Genomic DNA, 21,624 nt, shown 5'->3' with positions numbered 1-21,624 from the left:
CCCCCTCCACCCACTAGCAGGCTGCTAGGCTAGACTGCTGGCTTCCACTGGAGAGTCAGCATTTTATTTTTAGTTGGGTTTTTTTTGGTGGATTTTGTGGACATTGCCTGATTTTGTGGACAATGCCCAATTTCACATTTTCCAGGAAATGCATGAAATCATGAAATGAGTAGGTTCCAACTTATATGCATGAGTAATATGATGTCAACTGGACTACAGACAGATTACTCAGATAAGCATGTATGAGCATGTTTGACACTAACCAATATATCAAAATGATCTTGAAAAAAAAAAATGCCAATACTTCAAGCAAATAAAAAAAAAAAAAATCTGCTTGCAACCCAACAAAGGTATCTGCCTGTGACAGGAGAGCCTTCTCAGGGCCAGGTCACATATTGGCCTGCCCACCTGTCTAGGGGCAGTCTGCCCTGTCTTTCTTGCCATGACTTGCTGTTATGATATCAGCTGTAATGATGCGAGAGGCTGCCCATTAAGTACCCGATGCCAAGGGCATTACACACAGCTCCGTATCATCCCTACACCGTGTCCCATGCCTCACAGATGGTATCCAGATTATCACACCTCTGGCTTAAAGCTGGGCCAAACGTGGTCCTATGTTGGGGCTCTCCCACTATGCCCTTCGCTGGACCACATGCATACCACCCCCCTCTTACTGGGGCTTCTTTCACTTTGCCCACTCTCACTGGGCCTTTTTTATAACATCCCTCACTGGGACACTCTCTACCTGTCCTGCTCCCTGAGCAGCCCCTCTTGGGCCATGAGGCTTACCTATTCTCACGCTGGCAGGTTTCCATTCAGCCCTTTGGGTCGCTCAAGCTTCCTTACTCTATGTGGCTCCAGCCTTATGCCTCACACTGGACTGATTCTGCCCCATGGCAGGCAACTTAACATATTCACATACTTATGGGGGTTGGCCTGTGTGCTGCCCTTCAGGCTACCTCTACAGCCCTGCTCCACACACCCCCTGGTGCAGCCCTATAGATTGGCGTTGCAACCCAACTCTACACCCACTTACACAGTCCTTCAGGCCAGAACAGCACAATACTCTATGAGGGCCACCACATCTGCCCCCTCACTGGGGCTGCTCTATCCATGCGCCCCTCTTACTGGGGCTTCTGGGGTCTTTCACCCCATGGAACTCAGGTGTCCGAAGACATTCCTGGCCCCTATGCCTGTCCCTACATCAAGGTATTCCACCAGGATGTGGAGGCTGGGGTTATAAGGCACCCCCCTACCCACCTTTCAAATGGGAAGCAAGTGGCCTGGCATTTCTGGGGAACTACCCTGCCACGTGTAGTCCCACCAGACCATACTTCCCTGGGAGGGTGCAGTTTTCTGAGGGCTCTGATGACTGGTGGGGTTCCCAGCCACAGAAGCAAAGATTGCCAGTGTAGGAGGAGACTGGGATCCTGATTCTAGGCTCCCACTGCACTGGCAATATGGTGTGCTGTGATCTGATGCTCCATCCCACAATCAAGCATCCTGTCATGCATGTGTGGTGGCATGGCAGGAAGCATGACTTATGATCATGCAGCAGATCCAATTGTGACTTTTTAAAAGCGTCTTTCAGCAGCCTCACAACAACTGCTAGGTATGACATTGGAGCAGCCTGACTGTTGTATTTCTGGATTTGCAGCAAGCAAGTAGGAGTAGGTGGGTGGGGCCTGCTTTGGAACTTCCTGGACAACATTGCCACCATGATGTTGACATATCCTCTAAGAACTAAATGAAAAATCCTCCTGCACACACAGGTGTTTTGGTGATTAGTGCATCAGTACCAAACTTAAATTTAAGAACAGCTGAGTGAAGAAAACTTGTACTTGAACCTGAAAACATAGACATGCAGAGTTTGTTGTTGCTTTGGGGGGGGGGGGGGGGAAGTATTTGAGTGATTACTCATCCATTTGAAGCTATTCACAAGCACATACCTGCAGGACTGACGCCGTAGTATGATTTTTTAGGTTTTAGATTTTTACATACATTATACAATATGAACATTTCTTAACTTACCAAACTGGAGTTTTTTCATGACTGCCACATACTTTTCTTCAAGGGACCTTAAAACAGACAGAGGTTTGGGCTTCACAGCAGCCTTTTTTGAGTATTCAGCCATTTTCTTTTCTGTCACAAAAAAAGTTTAAGGAAAAAAGAATCTCTTACTATGTATTTTTTTTTAAAAAAAGAAAGATTAATATCTAATGTTTCCTAATTTGCTGATGCCCGTTTAAAAAGAACAATGAACCCTTCAATATTACCTACATGTGATGGCGATGCACTGTTCACTTAAATTCCGATTGAGGTTTGCTTTACAAATAATGCAACTCTCAAGGTCAAACAGCCTTGTCTTGTGGAAGAGAACATTTTCTTAACTGTCTATATAATTGTACTGTTCTCTATTACAAAGCAGATCACAAACATTTTGAAGAAGTCTTCCTTACTGGAAAGACCATTTTCTTTATAAAAAGAAAAAATTATTTTAATTTACCACTTAGAGCTTGCTCTCAATTCAGGCTATCAATAGTTAAATATTTTATTCAAGCTATTTAATTGCAACAGCAGAGCTATTACTTACAAGCTTCACTTATGCTAATTTTCCTTTTGATGTTAGACAAATTGTTCCATAATTTCGATTAAAACTGTGAGATACAGCAAGTGACTAAACTAAACATTTTTCAAATTCTTGCCAAGTTCTTTTAAAAAAAAAAAAGGAGTGCCCAAACTTTCTGAGGAACTGCTAGGTGCCCAGGTCTTTCGGAAATAAAACAGATTACACTGGACGTGGGAGGCTTTTAGTACTTTTGAAATCCTGACTTTTGAACTTTATTTAAATAAAAACCCTAAAGAGCCTATGTATAACAGTCATCAAATGCTTATCTTATTTTACCTTGGTTTGCTTGGCGCAAACTGGTGGTAGCGGCATAAACTATTTCAGCAGTCTTTTGTATGTCTGGAACCAAAAGTGTCAGTCCCTCTGGTTCTTGATCAGAAGCATCTGGTTTTACTCCTGCTTTAGCTTTGTCTTTTTTAGATCTGTTTGTTGCAAAGAAAGAGGGTGAAGGAACAAACATTATATGACTACATATTCTGAAAACTAATTACTGAAAATGGGGAAAAAACATTAATATGAGAACAATGTCTTCTGAAATCTAGAGTCTGTGTGCATCGGCTAATCACTGGTGACAAATGATACATATGATATGTGACCATACTCAACATACAGCTTAGACTGGACCTACAAAAATGTGCACCTAGGGTACGTTATGTTCAGAAATTTGAAGACAGACAAATAAATATCAAGACCACCAAAATAAAGAGATTCTTGCTGCATTTTCAAACATTCCTAGAAAATAGAAGAACAATGGAAAGGTTCAAATATTTCCCACAAAGAACTTTTAAGCAGTGGCAGGTCCTAGAGTCAGTGAATCTCAATCAGGGTGCCAGGTGTTGAGGAGATAAAGCAAGGTATTAGAAGCTGAGAAGAATCTAAGCAGATAAACATGTCTCTGCCTGGAGGATCCTCCATCCCACTGCTAGGCCCTTCTGCAAGGAAGTAAACACTATAACACATAAATTAGTTTCTGGAACTGGGTTCACAAATGTTAGGGAGGGGTGCTGCGAATCCAATGAAGGGTGCCACGAATGCAAAAAGGTTCAGAACCACCATCCTAAGTATAGAATATAGCACTCTTTTCCCTAATATACATTAAAAACACCAAACTTGATAAAAAAAAACCCAACAAAATGGATATTAAAGCCATAGCACCTTTACAGTATGCCTAGGCTCTGGCAGTCTTGATATTAAAAGAACAGAAACAAAGCTTGTGACTCATCATAGCTTCCCGTGGCTGCAAGGCCAACACCTTTACTTTTGATTAAAAAAATCCACATCTTAAAAAAACAAACAAAAAAAATCAGGGTTCCAATATTGATATTCACATGTATGATGTTCAGCCTAATGTGAAATAAAATACAGACAATTTAAATTATGTCCCACTGAAGAGTTTTATAATAACAAAATATGCATTTTATAATAATGAAATATGCAGTTTAGTTGCATCTTTTAACATGCCCTCATCTCATCATCATCGTATAAACATTCTAGGTTTTAGTGTTGCTCCTTTTACTCTCAAAACAATTTTCACTGGCCTTCAGTAGGCTTTTTGCTTCCCTGTAAATCTTTGTTTAATAGCAGTAGCTATTTGCTTTAAGATTCCAACAAGACAAATAGGCAAATAAGCACTGGCTTTTTATTTTCTATCATCATAGGTACCAGCATAACAAAAAGTTGTTTATGCAAGTAGAAATTAGCAATTTAATGCTTTGATGCTCTAAGCATACTTTTTTTTCTGGGCAGTCAGTGAATGCTTCAGACTTTCTGCAGATTTTGGAACACGATGAAATCATGTGTAAATAATGATTCTCTAAACATTCAACGCAGAAGTAATTATGGTCATGCTGAAAGGTCTTTGAACCTAATCAAACAAAACCATCCCCAGTGTACAGTTAGTAACAAAGTTCAGTTCGTTTACTGCAGTAACATTTATTTTCTTGTACCAGCTTTAGTCCAAAAGGATTCTGACCCATTGTTTGCTCTGAGAAATGCTGGCATTTCAAGTGTATTAGGATGGTAGAAGACAGGATCTAGGTGCATTAAAGCTGGAGAAGGATATCTGAACCGGCAGTTGATTTTTAATTGCTCTTGTGTGCCACAGTTTCTAGCCTATAGAAAAACAGGCCAATTTTTTTTAAAGACCCTTTAATTTAGTTCCTAAATCTTCTTGTGTTGGATGCATAAAAGGAATAACTGAAGAGCCCGCACACCAACTATATTAGGTTTTTCCCTTTTCTTCACTTAAGTGATAGGTCTAATTAACATCATGTGAGCTAGAGAGAGACAGGACACAATATCCTAAGAAAAACTGTTCTCTTTTAAATATTTTAAATAACTAAGCTTTTATCAACAAATAATGAAATGGCAGCTAAAGTATAAAACTACTGCAAGCATTAAGATTTTACTATTTATGCTTATTTTAAAAATTTGAGATAAGTTTTTTTTCCAACTTGCATTGCAGAGGCACATCTTTGACTGCGTCACAGGACTGTTAACAAAATTTTCCTCCATCTCTGAGTAACCTCAATGCTTAAAAACTTTTTAATTTGAGAAAATTGGTTTCTAAAACCTTAGCTTTTTCAAGGTAAAGGTATTTTTCTAGATTCAGTGAGGATCAGATTTTTCTAGATTCAGATTAAGCACAACATTTTCAGTTCCTTAATTTCTACATGTTCCTCAATTTTTATTTTTCTGGGTAGAAAAATGTCTTTTTTTTTTTAAACACATGAAGTCTAATAGTTTCCTGAATAATTTCTAAAGATACATTAGACACTTTAGTAGATGATCATTATGAGGATTAATATAATATGGATACAAGATAAAAGTGATATTAAGGAAGCAATCTTTTTTTTCTGTTTCCAGTTATGTGCCTCGCATCAGGGTTATAAATACCCTTATCACAACATTGATCACGTGCGCCTAACTCCAATGGTTACCCTAAAAGCTAAGTACAGACATTTGGGGGCATTAGGGGAGGTTAAGTTGATTCAAAATGGCTGCCCAATATCAGGTAAGTCAGGATAGGAGGCTAGCAGGGGGACTGAGGGTCCTCCAGGGGATGGGGAGAGGCATGAGGGATATGGGGCAGGCACAATGCGTGGGTGGGCCTGGCATGACCTGTGAGGGGTGGAGGAGCGAATGTGATCTGCAAGTGTGGAGATGGGGGACAGGCACTACCTGTGGGGGAGTTGGGGGGCAGGGGCGACCCACAGGTGGGGTGGGGTGAGATTTCCCCTCCCAGCAAACCTACACCCCCATCCCTCCCCTACTAGGACTTACTTGCTCGGCTCCAGCAGCAGCAAAAGCTGATATAAGTGGCTGCACCCTGAGCGACTTGTGGGATGGGGGGGGGGGGGAGGGGCAGGAAGAGAGGCAGCCCCAGGGACGGAGCCAGCATCTGGGTTTTCCCACCCCTAGGGCAGGTGCAGGGGAAGTGTACAGAAGTTCCATCCGCTGGTTTGCTGTAAATCAAATAAGTTGATACTATGTAGATTCAAGTTTATCTTAAACTGGGGTCTGCAGTTTTTAGATTGGTTCGTATGCACGGAAATTCTGTACAATTACAGGTGCAGCCTGATTGCCAGTCACCGAGACTGAGTCTGTAAGTGTAAGGTTGGCACTGGGAAGAGCTACATTTAAATTGGGCAGGCATTTTAACCCAATTTAACCTTTCCAAATGTCTGTACTTAGTCTAAATCTTCCTTTTTTGAGGACCCCCCCCTCAATTATTTTATAATAGTATAAACAAATCAATGATCAATCAATAACATGTAAATGCAGCTGTCTCCTTTGTACGGGAAAATGAGCTGAATCCCCCAAACACTTAAAAGACCACCACTGGGAATTGTGCACCATTTGAGGGATTCAAATATCCACTCTGACACGCATGCAAGATAAGATTGGTGTGGTTCTAGTGAGGCTTTTCAATGCCTGCATCAGAAACATCTAAAGAGACACAATGTGAAATCCTGTTGGCAGAATTTTTATACAAGGAAATGGAAGGATGAAGATCTGGAGATCTGGGCTACCAGCAGTCTTTTGATACTTACAGACATGAATGTGAGGGTCTGGGTGTTCTGTATTCTGTGCAATGAGGGGTAACCTTTGGCCACAGATGAGCAGAGGCGTAACTGGACAGCACTGTGCTCCTCCCCTCCACTCTGCACCTTCCCTGCTCCATCTCCATCAGTAGGGTCAGCAGACAGCTTTTCAGTAGCAGTGAGCCTCCAGCTGCTACTTTTGCACATGTACCACTGGACCCAGAGCATGGGAGGTATGGAGTGTGGGGGCCATGGGCTGGGAGATGAAGGATGAAGCACTCCAGCTCTTTTCAGGTGCTTCCCCCCACCCCTCTTTAGGGCAGCACCCAGGGCTCATGTCCCTCTTGCCTGCCCATTATTATGCTACTATAGATGTGTCTATATTTACTAAGAAGTAAACTCTTTTTGTGGAAGGGATTTAGAACTATTTTTGCTCATTCCAAACACAACGAGGTGTCTTGAGTAGCAGCTGCTGCTTTGGGTCAACGATCTAAACCACAATGTCACACACAAAAGGATACTGCTGAGTGCTGTGAAACACAAAACTAGCTATAATTATCACTTCCATCTTGGCAAACCAGATGTGGTGCCTGGCAGGTTAACTGCCTGCTAAATGAATGTTTTACTTCATTTTTCATTATGCACAAAGATGTTGACAATGTGGGCAAAGACAAGATGGATAAGGATGGGGCCTGAAGAAGGAAATTACTACAACAGAGGTTGTTGCAAACCTCAAGGAGTTTAATGCACTTAAGTCAGGAGACCCAGTAACAGGATAAAGCTCATCATGCATTTACAACAGAAATATTGTGCTACTCTAACTAATGTAATAACTAATTGTCTAGAAAATGAAAAGTGGACTTCAGTAAGACATTTAATAAACTGTCGCATGGGAAATTGGGTAAACTGGAAAAGACTGGCATAAGATAAGGAAGTGCAAGGTTCATAAGGAGATGTATTGTACAAAGGGAAAAGGTCAGGCTGGAGGAAGGGAGCTGAAATCTGTTGATGACACAGGGTTGAAAGGCAATGATAATAAAGAGCAAGATTAGAATACCATACACAAAGCATCGGGGTAACTTTGAAAGATGAAGTAAAATAAATTAGATGAAACTGAACAGTATATAAAGTGTAGACATGGATCTGGGGACTACTAACAAGACATTCTACTGAAAAAATGGGAGCAGTTTGAAACAACTGAGAAGGAGGATAGCAGCATATGACTCAATGACTAACAGAAGGGCTGTCCAACCTCTGAGTGGCCAAAGGCCACATGTCATGTGGGCCTCCCAGCAACCCTACCCCCAGATGCAGGGGTAGGAGCCTGAGGATTCTGGCAGCAGAAGCAGGAGCAATGGAAAAAGTGGTGCCCAGGCAGAACCACATAGACTGTGGGCCAACTGCTTGCATGTGGCTCATGGGCTGCTGGTTGGACAGCCCCAACTAAGAGTACTGTATTTTTGTGCACACAGCATACACTATTTCTTCCCCAAAAATCAACTGCTGGAAACTGGGGTACGTGTTTTAAGTGAGGACATATGGTAACAGGAGCCTCTGCCAGGGGAAAGAAAAAGTAATGCTGAGTATATGATATAGGAAGCAGCACAGTGAGCACATGGCTCTTCCTAGTTGCTGGCTGTGTACATGTTCTCTTTCCCCTGACAGGCTCAGGGTGCAGAAGCTGCTACTGACACCTCTTGCTAAAATAGCAAAGTGGACCCTAAACTACCTCAACAGGTGCTGCTGGCTAGGATCAGGCCCTCAACTGACTTGGCAGACACTGGTGACTTCTTGCCCAGCTGAGCTCAGCTTGAGAAGAGAGGTCAGACCATATGGCTCAGCCAGCAGCACCTGTAGTATCCTCCAGCTAAAAAGTTAACAGAGCAGCAACAATGTTTTGCTCCACTTTTACTGTAGCAGTCTGTTTTACCCAAGAAAAATACCAGTTTTTTCAGGGGAAAGATTTTTTTTCTTCATTCTGCCTTTCAAAAACAAGGTACATGTCTTATTCTGGGACATATTATATGCAAGAACTATAGTATTAGCCACAAATGTGACAGAGCCATGAAAAAGCCAAATTCAATCCCAGGATGCATCAGTAATGGTATTTATAGCAGTCAGGGAAATATCTATGCCACTTCACTACAGAGAAACCAGATCTGGAATACTGTGTACAATTCCGGTTATGTTCAAAAGGATTAATTCAAACTGGAAGGTAAGCAAAGGAGGGCTATCAAGATGACCAGGAGTACTGAGAGCCTTCACATGAGAGAAGACTAGAGAAGCTTGGCGTGTTTAGCCTCAAAAAAAAAAATCTGAGTGAACATGACTGTTGACTAAACACTGCAGGAAGGCAAATGAAGAGGAGGAAAGAGGACTGCTTAATTTAAGCGAAAAGACAAAAACAGGTATACACTGGCCGGGGATAAATTTAGGCTAGAAATCAGAAAGCTCCTAATCCTTAAAAGCATGACATTCTTGAACAACTTTGTTGGAGATGTAGAGGAGAAAAAAAACAAACATAATACAAAAATAAAACAAAACAAAAAACAGTTTTAAAGGCCAAAGCTTTACAAATTTATGAAAAAGATTCTGGGACGTGGGTGCCTGCAACAACAGGGACAGACTCAATGACCCAGAAAATCCCTTCCAGTCCAGTGTTCCTACATCTTGTAGTTACTGTAGCTTAAAAGTATTACATCAGAGTTTGTGTCTGTCCCTATCCTCCTGCTGTCTTTGCCCTTGCTCAATTTTTTGAATTAGACCCTTGTCAATGAAGCCCTATTTTTTTCCGCTCATCTTCTGGCTTATTACCTTTATTTTAATGTCTTGGAAATCTTCTGATGTCTGAATGAGGATACCATTATACCTTTAAACATGATGAAAATGTTTAGATGACTATGCTATGACGTCTCTCAGTTGCATACCCCCCTCCTCCATGTCTAAATAATTTAGTATCATACACAATTTCTTAATTGGTAGCCATCCCTATAAAGGAACTCAAGGACTAATAATCTACATGTAGTACTTTAAAGAATTCCTTTGAACCTAGTTGAGAAAATCTGTTAGAGGAGATTCACAGAATCATAGAAAAAAATCATAGAAAATGAGGGTTGGAAGGGACCTCAGGAGGTCATCTAATCCAACCCCCACTCCCCAACTAGATCACCCAGCCAAGGCTTTGTCTACCTGGGTCTTAAAACTTCCAAAGATGGAGAGTCCACAACCTCTCTGGGTAACCCGTTCCAGTGTTTTACTACCCTCCTAGTGAGAAAATCCTTCCTAATATCTAACCTAAACTTCCCTTGCTGCAACTTGAGACCACTGCAAACCTCTTTCGAACCTCCCTTCAGGTAGATAAAGGCTGCTATTAAATCCTCTCAGTCTTCTCTTCTCTAGACTATACAAGCCACCTCCATGTTGTGTCTTGATCAAACATCTTTTTGTGAGTCTTACAATTTAGACAGTTTTTCATTCCAGGAAGCCTCTGTCTTCCTGACTGCATTGCCAGCTACCCTGAGACAATTTAATTCTAGTTTAGTCACTGGTTATTATACTGTATTTTAACAATTCCACTTCATAACAGATGATCACAGCTTAGATCTTTATACACAGCTCTTTTCAACAAACAATCACAGTTCCTCCCAAAGGAGGGGTCTTTTTCATTACAAGTACACTATATTTAAAATAGACTTTGCTCACTAAAAAGGTCAAAGCTCTTTTGAGAAAACCTCTGGAATCCCTGATGGAAGTAGCACCAGCCAGTTCATATCATGTCTCTGCCAAGCAGGCAGGAATGGGAAGTCTTAACATACAGGTCATGGGCTATGGGAAATTAAAATAAAATTTATTACCTCCTCCCCAGAAAGTAGTTATCAGAAGGGCTAAAACCAGATTCTGAGTCAAAGCCAATGAAGGAAGAAAGATTAAATTTAAAGGGCACAGAAGAGTCTTAAATATTGAGAGAAGTGAGCAAAGAGAACAAACGTTACAGGTTTGAACTAGGCCTTGCTGGAATCCTCAGTCTGGGCTGGGCCCAGAGGATAAGACTCTTCTAGCAACATGAATGCTGCTGTAGGTTCTACTTACCTGACTTTTATAGACAAGCAACCCTCTTTCTTTTGATCCTTAAATTCATCTCCATTCCTCTAATGCAATTTGTTACCCTGGGGGTGAAAAGAGTTTGGCTGTACTCCACTATTTGGAAATGCACACACCACCATCAGATCATTAGTTTGGGGACCTGCAGCCCTGACTTTCGATATATGATCACTATTCCCAACCCAACTCTGCACTTCTGCCAGAAAGGGAAGAGAAGCTCAAGATGAAGACTACATCACTTCTACATGGAGGGAAAAGACAGTTGTCAGGAGAACCGGAGATGGAAAGATTAAACACTGAAATGTATATGGAAAAAATATTGCGTTTCCCTTCTATGTGCAAGTTTGCACATTTGTGCATGTGCGTACACACACCTTGGCAATGCTGTTAAGTTTCCAAGTTCTGATTCTGAGATTTTAATATTTTGTTGTTTTTTTTAATTTCAAACACCAATGATGATTTAATATTGGCATAAGTGATAAACTGAGCTAGAATTTGTATTCCAGGATAATTTTTCTCCCATTATTTTTTCCACCTTAAATCAGACATTTCTCTTTTCTATTCCTGTATTATGTTATAATACAATTTTCTTCCAAAATTCTACTTTTTCAAAGCAAAAGTTACATTACAACAGCTATTAAATGCTTCATAAGTCCTAACTGATTTAATTTTTGTTTGGATAAAAGTGCTATTGCAAGGAAGATAAGGAACTGGACACTTAATTTAGACTCTTAAAGTCTCCACTTACAGAAATCATGTCAGCTCACATTTAAAGGACTGACAGCCACTGATATATTTGCTAGAAGAGACAGCAGAGTACATGCTAATAATTTAAACTGTTAATTTAGCTTGTGCTAGAAGATGACATCCTTCCTTTCACACTGTGCTAAATGAATAATGATACATTCCCAAGGCAACTCTAATTTTTAAAGCTAATACTAATACTTATTCACCCATGCTGGATATTTCAGAGGTAAAATTTGATCATACTAAGTGATAAATTTATCAAAGTGTTGACAAAATACAGTTATAGTGAACCTTTCAGCTCATCTACTAGAGACATCACTTATCTTGAACAGCATTTCTTTGGGTGCGTTACGTCAACATTCACATCGTTGGGATAAAAGTGCCAAGCCTGCAGCCTTTGAATCTTCCAAAGAGAAGTGTTAGAGTCAGTCAACCTGAAGCGCTCCAACTCCAGTGTATTTCCAAAGATGTAAAAGGGAGAAATGGCCCCAATAGCTTTTCAGTTCTTTTCCATCAGGATTTCTAAACTGTTTTCCCAAATCAAGCATCAGCCCTGGATGTCAATTAGACAGACTCTCTAATACTATTCTCCTAAATCAGGCCTTGAATTCAGAAGCCAATTAGAAGGTCAAATGCTGATTGCAGAATATACTGAATTTCATGGGGCAGCTTTGCAAAATTCTACAGAGAGGACAGTTCAAATGCATGCTATGGAAACTGCCTCAGGCTCACTTGAGTGCACTGAAAACCTGCCAGATCATAATAATTGTATTGTACACAGAGCCAATCTTTTAGACAAGCCCTGGGCTATAAAAGATTGACCCTAGTATTACTGGGATGTGCAACACAACACATCTGAAAAGCAGAGAATTCAGAATGAGAGTTGGGTCTTAGGCAGATCACACAGGATCTTGAGAAAAAATAAATAAATGGTCTCATTAACACGGCATAAGAAAGCAACTTTTGTCAGGAATTTATTGGACCACGCTTTCTGTATGAATGCTTCCAACAGAATATTTTGCTGCGTGAACATGTTCTCTGTACCAACTCTCTGTGAAAAATGCCTTCTTTGCAGCCTTTATGCAAACTCAGTAAGGTACAGATTTGATGCCTAATCTTCTGTGCCACATTCAATACAAAAAGTATGGTCCCCTAGATTGCTGACTAAAATTTCTCTGTTATGCCATGTCAGTCAGGCTATTTGTCTATTTTCTCAAGATTCGTTTACACCTAAGTAAGTCCAATGTTACCTTGGGATTTTATTAGAAACCTGTTTGGTTTTTTATGAATGTCATTCCAGTCTCATAACGGGGGAGGTTCATACACTAAACAAAATGCCTTTTATAAACACTCAAATGAGCATGTTCTTCTGCAGTACATATACAACATCAATTGCTGGGGTCGTTTGACCCCAGTACTTTTTCCTGCCATGGCAGGGGGTTGAACTTGATGATCTGCTCAGGTCCCTTCTGACCCTACCAACTATGAAATTATGAATTCACTGCAATTGAGGTTTCAAATCTCCTTTGCCGGAGCCACCGCAGCAATGAATGCCTCAACATGGCCACAATGACATTTGGAGCAACCCTTTCATAAGCTTGACTGCTATATGTCAGCTAAGCCTGCTTGGCCTATAGCAGACGACAAAGCTGAAACAGCAGCCAAATGCTCCGTCTCACATGAGTTTTTCCTCCTTGAGTAATATGGATCAGTGGAAAAACTAAGTAGAACCATCTCCCATTTTCTATTACTTTCTTTTGCATTCTCCAAAGAATCTCCTCCAGTTCATTAAGAGGAACGTCTGGTGAAAGTTTAATCTGGACCTCAGCAGAGGCTGAATCAACAGCATACAGCGATCTAGAAATCAGGCTGTCAGCCTGAGAAATTCTGGATCCAAGTGGTGAACCTGTCACTCCAGCTCTAGACACAGGATATCAGAAAAAAGAATAATCACGCATTAGCCAAGATTATTGGCTCTTGGCTCCATCCTGTTTGACCTCCAAAATAAGCCTTCTAAAACAGTAAGATTGAAGGAACTATGTAAAATAACTTCTGACTCCCATGCTCAGGGAAAAAAGCATGCATCAGGGACAATGTCTTGCCCAATGCTGGAGAGAAACGGAAGATAATCCACATTAGCACTAGCTAGGGCTTAACATCAAAGTAATGACAGACTGAGGCCTTTAAAAACTACTCAGCGTTGGCTGTAAAAACACCTCTCCTTGGCACTTTCAGAACAAAGTAAGTTAATGAAGTGGCTGGCTTGGCTCCTGCTTGGCAGTTAGCATTTTCTGTCAATGGAGTAGTTCCCAATTTTTCCAGTTCCATGACCACATTTGTGAATCCACAACTAAACTTCTAGAACATGCCTGATTCTTGCCACAGAATTACTATGGAGCTTCTGAACTCACTTCAGGTTAAGACATTCAGGTTTGGGAACTGGTGTGTTAGAACTGGCACAGTTTTAGAACTAATTAGAGAGAGGAAGAGTTTCACAGGACAGAAACAAGCAGATGCAAACTCCCACATACTGACAGGGATCCCACACCTGCCAGCTAAGGCCACAAACTGTTAGTGACTACCACCGTGAAAGACTGAAGTTGATCCTCCTTTGCCTTTGTAGCAAAACATCATAAATATTCTGAGACACTTTGGCTCAGGTGCCCATGGTGTCAAGCCGGAGTAGCAAGCCTGCCATTATCAGCCCTACAGAAACCTCAGAACCCATCTGCAAAAGCTGACATCTAGGTGACTGAAGTCACTTGTCTGCTGAAGGAAAAGCTTTACTAGCTGTGTACTTCAATATTTTTATCTTTTCTGTAAAGGAATTAAAGTAGATTAATGTTATGTATGGCTCCAAGGACTGGAACAACACCCACACTTTGTACCAAAAAACATAGGCAGAGATGGATGTGGATAACCTGACATCTCACATGACATTAAAGAAAGGCATTTGGTGTCCCTAGAAAATCCAAAGGGAAAAAAATATCAATGAGAGGCTTTATTCTACACCAATCAGTGGTACTAAGTAATTTTTCACTATTCTTTTAAACTTGTTACTTTGACCATGATGACTCATCAGTTTGGTTGTATTCAGAAAGTGAACACCTATTGCTCCTCTGGCATGAAAGCTAAAAAGGACAGCAGTTTGTCTCATGGCATCACTGCTCAATTGTTGGTAATTCTCCTTTGCAATACTGAGGAATACATTTTGAACCCCAATAATTCCAGATATTTGGTGGTTTTAAAGATGACCTGCCTTAATTTGAAGCAAAATAGTGAGAAGTAATAATTTGGGGCTGTCTTAAATGCTACAAGCAAAGAAGCTATTCTGAATATCTAATTACGTTGAACAGATCAAATATTTAAGTTACAAATGCAAAAACAGTTTTGGTTGCAATCGGTTCTTTGGAAAGAACTCTGCTGAACTTTCAGATCCCAGGTTGAAATGGCTGAGCTGGCACATACTACTATATTATTTTCTTATAAACAGAAAAGTTTTTATTAGTAATGGACACATGCTATTTGTACAAATGTGATTTTTGCATTATAAATGATTCTAGCTATATTTTCCATGCTTCTGTAACTATTTTGGGAGAAGATTCACATAATTAAAAAGCTTACTCTATTATTTTACATGTGAATTAACCTTTGAATGGCTGTAAGGAGGTAATATACATGCAGGATTATGATCTTTGTAATTCTACTCTGATTACTCCTCCCCGCTTTAAAGTTTGGGATTTTAGTACTCACTTAAAGTACAAGATTAATAGCCCTGGAAAGTGGTATCTTCTACTTATTCACAGAAGAGGCAGAACACACCAACATCAGAAGAGCAAGCTTTCCTATACCGCCCTGCTAACATGTATCAATCCTCACTGAGGTGGAAAAGATAGGAGTCTCCATGAATATTCTATTTTAACCACCTGGCAAATGACCAATCAAGGTTGTCAGCTGCATTCTTTCATTCTGGACTGTGGTATGAACATGGAGAAATGATATTTATCTATAGTTCCTTTGTCATTTCTGAGAGGCAACAATCATTAAACATCAGAAATACTTTTTAAAGGAAAGATCAGGATTAAAATGTTTACCTCAATCGGTTGGTGTAGGTATCCACACAGGTCTTCATTTTGGCCAACAAAGTGCCAACAGAAGCTTGAGACTCTAGCTGCTCTTCCTCCTCTTCACCATTCTCCCCAGACAAAGGCAACAAGAGAGGCACCATAGATGTACACGAGGCAATAGCACGGAGCAACTCTAGCAGAGCTCTGTAGAGGGGAACATGTCGGGCCATATCCAAAACTAAGAAAGAAAAGGACGTATGGCATTAAACAAGAAGAAAAAAACCCTCCCATCATATGCTTTCTTATCTGACCACAAGTAACCAAAAGATTATGATGCAATTATTCTGCTTATCCTACTATTAAATAAATCTATATTCAGATATATTCTACTGAAGGAGGGGTAGAGGAGGAATGGGAGAAAAAGTAAAAAAAATAGCAAAAACAGGGCAGAAAAACAGGAGTTTTCAAAGGCCAAATCAGTATGGAGGGGTGTAGGTTCACTTAAAAAAAGAAAAAAAAAAGAAAAGAAAAGAAAAAAGTGCTTAACAGACTATATATGTTAAAATGATTTTCCTGCTAGATTTGTTTCAAATATTTTAAAACCTAATGGAGAAATTCAACCTTTAGATTCATGTCAATGGTCAGGGTGACCTGAAATCTGGAGGAAAACATACCTTAAATTTTACAGCAACGATGTATGTCAAGTTGTATAATGCTGTAATAACTGATTATTGGTCTTTAGGTCTATTTCTTGATGAGAAATATTCCTGCAGTATACAGACCAATTTTCACCCCAAAGCATGCTAATTTAGACATCCTAGTATTTATTTGTAGGGACCTTACTAGAAAGGTTAAATCAGTAGGTTACCCCCAGAGTGAGGAAGAAAGCTCAGTTTTCAGCTTTCTTCCTCAAGTTTAAAATGCCCTGTGTTCAATGGTTTTGAAGATGCATGTCAAACATAAGAAAAATGGAGCAGATTAAACTAGTACTATTCTGAATATGACAGGTAAGCAAAGCTCACATAAGTCAGTGGTGGCCAACTTGTGTGCCACAAGTGGCACAGTTTGCATGCGAGATGCATGGTAGGAATCAGAAAACAAAGCAGCAGACCAGGGAGGAAGGACAGGGCAGGGATTAGATAGCAGAGCAGCATATCGGGCAGAAGCACAGGACAGGGAGCAGAAAGCAGAGCAGAAGACCGGGCAGAAGAGGAGATTAGAGTGACACTCAGGTAGAGTACAGGGCTAATTTGTGACTAAGTGCCAAAATAACAACTTGCAAAACTCATATAGGTTTCCCTCGCTTTATGCAGGTTCTGTATGTGTGAATTCGCTCTCATACGATAACCCTTTTTATACCAAAAATTCATTATATGCAAGGTACATTCACTCTTATGCGATCGGTGTGGTGGAAGCCCGCAGTCAGCTGCTTTGTGCGGTGCATTGTGGGAGTGACGCACACCAAAATAAAGTCTCCTGTGTGGATTTGTGCTCCTCGCTTGTTGTCTGCGACACGTGTTTCTGTAGTTGCCATTCCCATTACAGTAACATTCACCACCACCCTATGGTTGTGTGTGCTAGTGAGTACCAAAATTGTCTTGTAAAAGTGGTAGCAATGAGTCTGGGGGTCAGTACAGTTGAGGTTTTGGAACGTATCCCTATTTGTTACATTGTAAAGTGGGTTTACTTTATCTGAATTCGAGTTATGCGCTGTTTTCCAGGAACGCATGTACAGCATAAAGCAAGGGAAACCTGTATACATATTTTTAAGTATTTTTCTACTGTCATGCTGTTTATTTTTCTTTTCTGCTCATGATTTCAAATATCTAATGAATGTAATTTTAACTGAATTTCACATAATTAAAGAAATCCTCAAAAGGCAGCAATATTCAGATACTTTACACAGCTGCTTCCTCTGTCCTTAGGACATGCTATTTTTAACAGCACTGCACAGAAAACCATAGCTTTATTCAAAGTATTTACAAATGACTGCATTTCTAATAAAACATATTTTTGCTTTTTACAGAAAAAACAAAAGAAAAACCTGACAACTGGCATTAAAAAGAAGAGACATACAGAAACACTTTAAATTTAATTTACCACACCTCACCCTTGGAGCTAAAGGATATAAGCTTTCATTTCCCATTACCAATTCCTTAACTCGAAATAAGCATATGGGACAGAAAAAATAGCCATCCAGAACTGCACAATAGCTTGTTTTTCATATTTTGATACCAGTAAGATAGCTCAAGCTAGTTAGCCTATACACTAAACGGAGGAATTGTCATGCTGAAATAGACTATGAGGCCATCTGGTCTGGTATCCTGCCTTCAGCAATATGCTGGCCTGAAGTACTCCAGAAGTTTATTTAAAGCATACAGTATTTTTAATTTTAATTTTATCATAACCCCCCTGCCCCTCCATACATCCTGATTTGGAGTACATCTTCAAGTTTCCTAAGTCTAATTACAGGTGGATTCTTTGCTCTGGACACCTACCCCTTCAATTACAGAAACAATGAAAAAGGATTATCCACAAAAATCCACCTTCCACCCCACCCCACCCAACATTCTCCACCTTGTATAAACAGATTTAAGACTACAGAAACGTTGCCTGGAAAGGCACTGGCAGATTAGAGAAGGGAAGACAGAGAATTCCAAAACCAAGCCCCTCTCAAAGAATGCCCAGCCAACTTTCTCTGGTTATTATGCTGAAGGAGATCCAACTGGAACACTTCTGTTGACTGTGGTAGGAGAGAGAAAGATGATCTTTCCAATAACTGAATTATTCCCAGACCTTGGTTTTAAATGCTAACATTACATTTTCATGAAGCCAGACTAAAACAAGAATTCTAAGTTCTTTGAATACCTGCATTATCTCTTCTTTGCTGTATGGATAACCCTTTGTCCACTGCAAATTTCAAGGCGACTGCTCTATGCCTATAATAGTACTGTTGCATTTCTCTGGGCAGAGTACTTTCCATTTTAAAGAGACCAATTGTAAGATAGGTTTTTCCTGGCACTTCCTCTCAAAGTTAAGTTTTAATATTAATCTTAATTTTTGAAAAATCTCCCCTTGGTTTCTATTCTGGAAAATTATTGTATTTAGGGTGTGACAACTGATTTCTTTTACCTCTAGATTTGCTAAATTTATTTCTTGAGCAGCCAGCCATTCAAAACTGAGTGTCCTAACCGGTTCTCTTGATTAGAGTGTTTGTCTTGCATTATTTTTGTCTAGAGCTTTTGTTATACATCTTCAGACTTATGAGTACAAGCATGTGCTTATTTTTGAAGGGAAGAAGCTGGAAACAATAAGTTGGTTTTGTGTTCTGAGCAAAGTAAAGCTTATATTACATATCAGAAAAAGTTGTGTCAAATATCTTGCAAACCAGCTTATACCAGAAGTCACTTGCTGCACCGAACTGAAAATCAGACACAACCCTCTGTTTGTGAGCTGGTCCTTAATGATTAAGGTACATTGCTATTCTGCATAAGAAAAAAAGGCACAATGAAAAATTTGTATACATCAATATATTCTGAAAAGGCATAAAACATCCCAAACTTCTTATCTCTGTATTTACCTGCAATTTGTGACACTTTCCAAATTACAGGCAACTCATGAGCTTTAAGGCTAGGTACTAGGGGTACGTGAAGTGGGCAGTATTCGATTCGAATTTGGATTCAACCCGATTCAGGGGACAGCGATTCGATTTGTTGATTTGGATCACTGTCCCCATTCGATTCAGCCGAACCTGAAGATTAGATTCTGATTTACAGAATCAGTGATTTGGCCACAGACTCAGTTTTATATGGTTTTTCTATATATCTCAAGGTACCAGGTGCGGCTTGTGAACAATGCTATGGTGGGGCAGATGAAGAGTCCCATGGGAGAGTCCCCTGTGTGCTTGACAGGGGACCCGGAAGTGGACTGGAAGTATTTCCGGTCCACTTCTGGGTCTGCCACCAAGCATGAGGGGGACCCCCTCCGCACCCCTCCAGCTCAGCAGTCGGCCACAGGGGGACCCTGGGCGCCCCCCCCCAGACCCAGGAGGCACCTGGGAGACAGGGGCTCCCCTGTGCACTCCATGGCAGACTGGGAAGTGGACTGGAAACACTTCTGGTCCACTTCCAGGTCCGCTACCAAGCATACAGGGGACCCCCCGTGCTCCTGTGGCATGCACCATCTGCCCCACCATCTCCGCATTCACAAGCCATGCCTGGACCTTGAGGTACGTAGAAAAAACATAAACCTGTGTCTATGGCCGAATTGTCAAATCTCTCTGAACTGATTCAGAGGCTTCCAATTTGATTTGGAGAGATTAAAGGGTCTCCTGATTCAATTTGGATTTGGAGTTTTGGCCGCCGAATCAGGCAGAATCTCCTCCGAATAGAATCAGCAACTGAAGTTTCGCATACCCATACTAGGTACAGACATTGCACTTTTACCGGTATAAGTGATCAGAAACCAGTTTATACCCATAATAGAACAGAAGTTCAGCGCACACAGACTGGCTTAAAAAAAATGACAGAACCTGATTTAAGATTTGCAGCCGCCACCAAAGGGCAAACATGTGTTCTTTTCACTACTGATCTAAATTATGCCACTTACAGAAAATTGTGCAACTTAGATTGATTCCACCTCAGACTTTTTGAATGTCCATACCTAACCACCGACATCACACTTAAATCACTAGTGCTAAAATGACAGTACTTTGTAAGACAAATGCAACAACGTTCCTGTGTACATCTGTTTGCTAATCTCTCTCTGTGGTTCTGCTTGCTACATCTAAAAATGTCATAAAAGGAACTTTACTGGATTGATATAGGCTTGTGAAGTCAGGGAGCATTCAAACTCAATGATCTCAATGTCAAACCTATGGGGTTTCAGATTCCATGGTCACCTTTACTGTGTGTGCGCGTGTCTGTCTGTGTTTGCAACTTATTTAATTAGTCTTGATTTATGGCATATCATCATATACACATTGAGGGAGAGTGCTTCAGAAATATAAATCATACAGCTTTGTGAAACAGTTACAGAATTAGATCCTGCTCTGAAGTCCATTAGAAGAATCAGCTTAAAATTCTAAAAACATAGCAGTAGATATAAAACACTGACCTTCATATTAACCAATACAAGGACTTTGATTATGTTCATCAAGTAAAACCTAACTATGAGAATCTTCTGAGTACTGACCTTATATTTGGACATCTTGCATTATACAGTCAGTTTCACAGAGTCATAAAATACAGGGCTGGAAGGGACCCTCAAGAGGTTCAACCTCCTGATTAAAGCAGAACCAGCTGAAACCACTCTAAAATATTTGTTTAATCCACACAAACTTTCAATGGCAGTAACTCCACCTAAACAATCTGTTCAAGCAGGGCTCAAATTACATTCAGACTCCTGGGGGGGGGTGGGGGGTGGTCTGCAGTGATGGCAGCTAGAAGCTGGAATGAGCGTTGCCTAGAGGGGGCTCTCATCTCTTATGGGGGGTTCAGCCCCCCTGAGCTCCCCCATAATTCAAACCCTGTGTTCAAGTCTTTATCTACCCTGGTAGCTGGAATCTGAGCCATAGCAGCTACCTGCCCCCTCCCTGTTCCCCACCTCCTCCAGTGCCTACCATCTCTGGCCCTATTCCTGCCATGGACCACAGGGCCTGGCCATGCAGCAGCAGCGGTGGCAGCAGTTCCAGTATCCTGAAACTACTGCCACAGAAAGCCCTGTTGTATTGGCTGGGCCAGAGCCAGGGCCAAAACTACCCTGGCCCTTCATTCCTCTGAATGAAATGGGACTGAAGATGTACCAGATGGTAAGCAGTGGGAGTGGGGGACAGAGGCTACAGAAAGGGTCAGAAGCTCTAGGGCACTGCAGGGAAAGCAGGGGTGAGGCTGCTTCCTCAACCCGCACCTGCTCTTCTTATTGCTTTCCCTATTATAGCGAGATATCAGCCGAATCAGTCGAATCTCCGAATCACTCAGCCCCCATCCCCCACCCCCCACCCGTTCTCCCAGCTCTTTGGGAAAAAAAAGCCACCACA

General features: G+C 40.9%; 1 protein-coding gene across 1 annotated transcript in view; it reads right to left on the bottom strand.

The window, feature by feature from the left end:
- Positions 1 to 21,624, bottom strand: part of BIRC6 (baculoviral IAP repeat containing 6) — a gene marked incomplete at its 5' end in the record, with an annotated part of 326,913 nt that overhangs the window by 29,588 nt on the left and 275,701 nt on the right. Inside the window, 3 exons of the mRNA XM_025197634.1 lie at positions 2,032 to 2,142; positions 2,906 to 3,051; positions 15,615 to 15,825. Of these exons, the coding sequence (XP_025053419.1) occupies positions 2,032 to 2,142; positions 2,906 to 3,051; positions 15,615 to 15,825 (468 nt within the window). The remainder of the gene's footprint in view (positions 1 to 2,031; positions 2,143 to 2,905; positions 3,052 to 15,614; positions 15,826 to 21,624) is intronic.

This window comes from Alligator sinensis, unplaced genomic scaffold (genome assembly GCF_000455745.1).
Source record: "Alligator sinensis unplaced genomic scaffold, ASM45574v1 scaffold489_1, whole genome shotgun sequence".
In the NCBI taxonomy this organism is placed as follows: Eukaryota; Metazoa; Chordata; order Crocodylia; family Alligatoridae; genus Alligator; species Alligator sinensis.
This window is presented reverse-complemented; position numbering and strand designations above follow the sequence as displayed.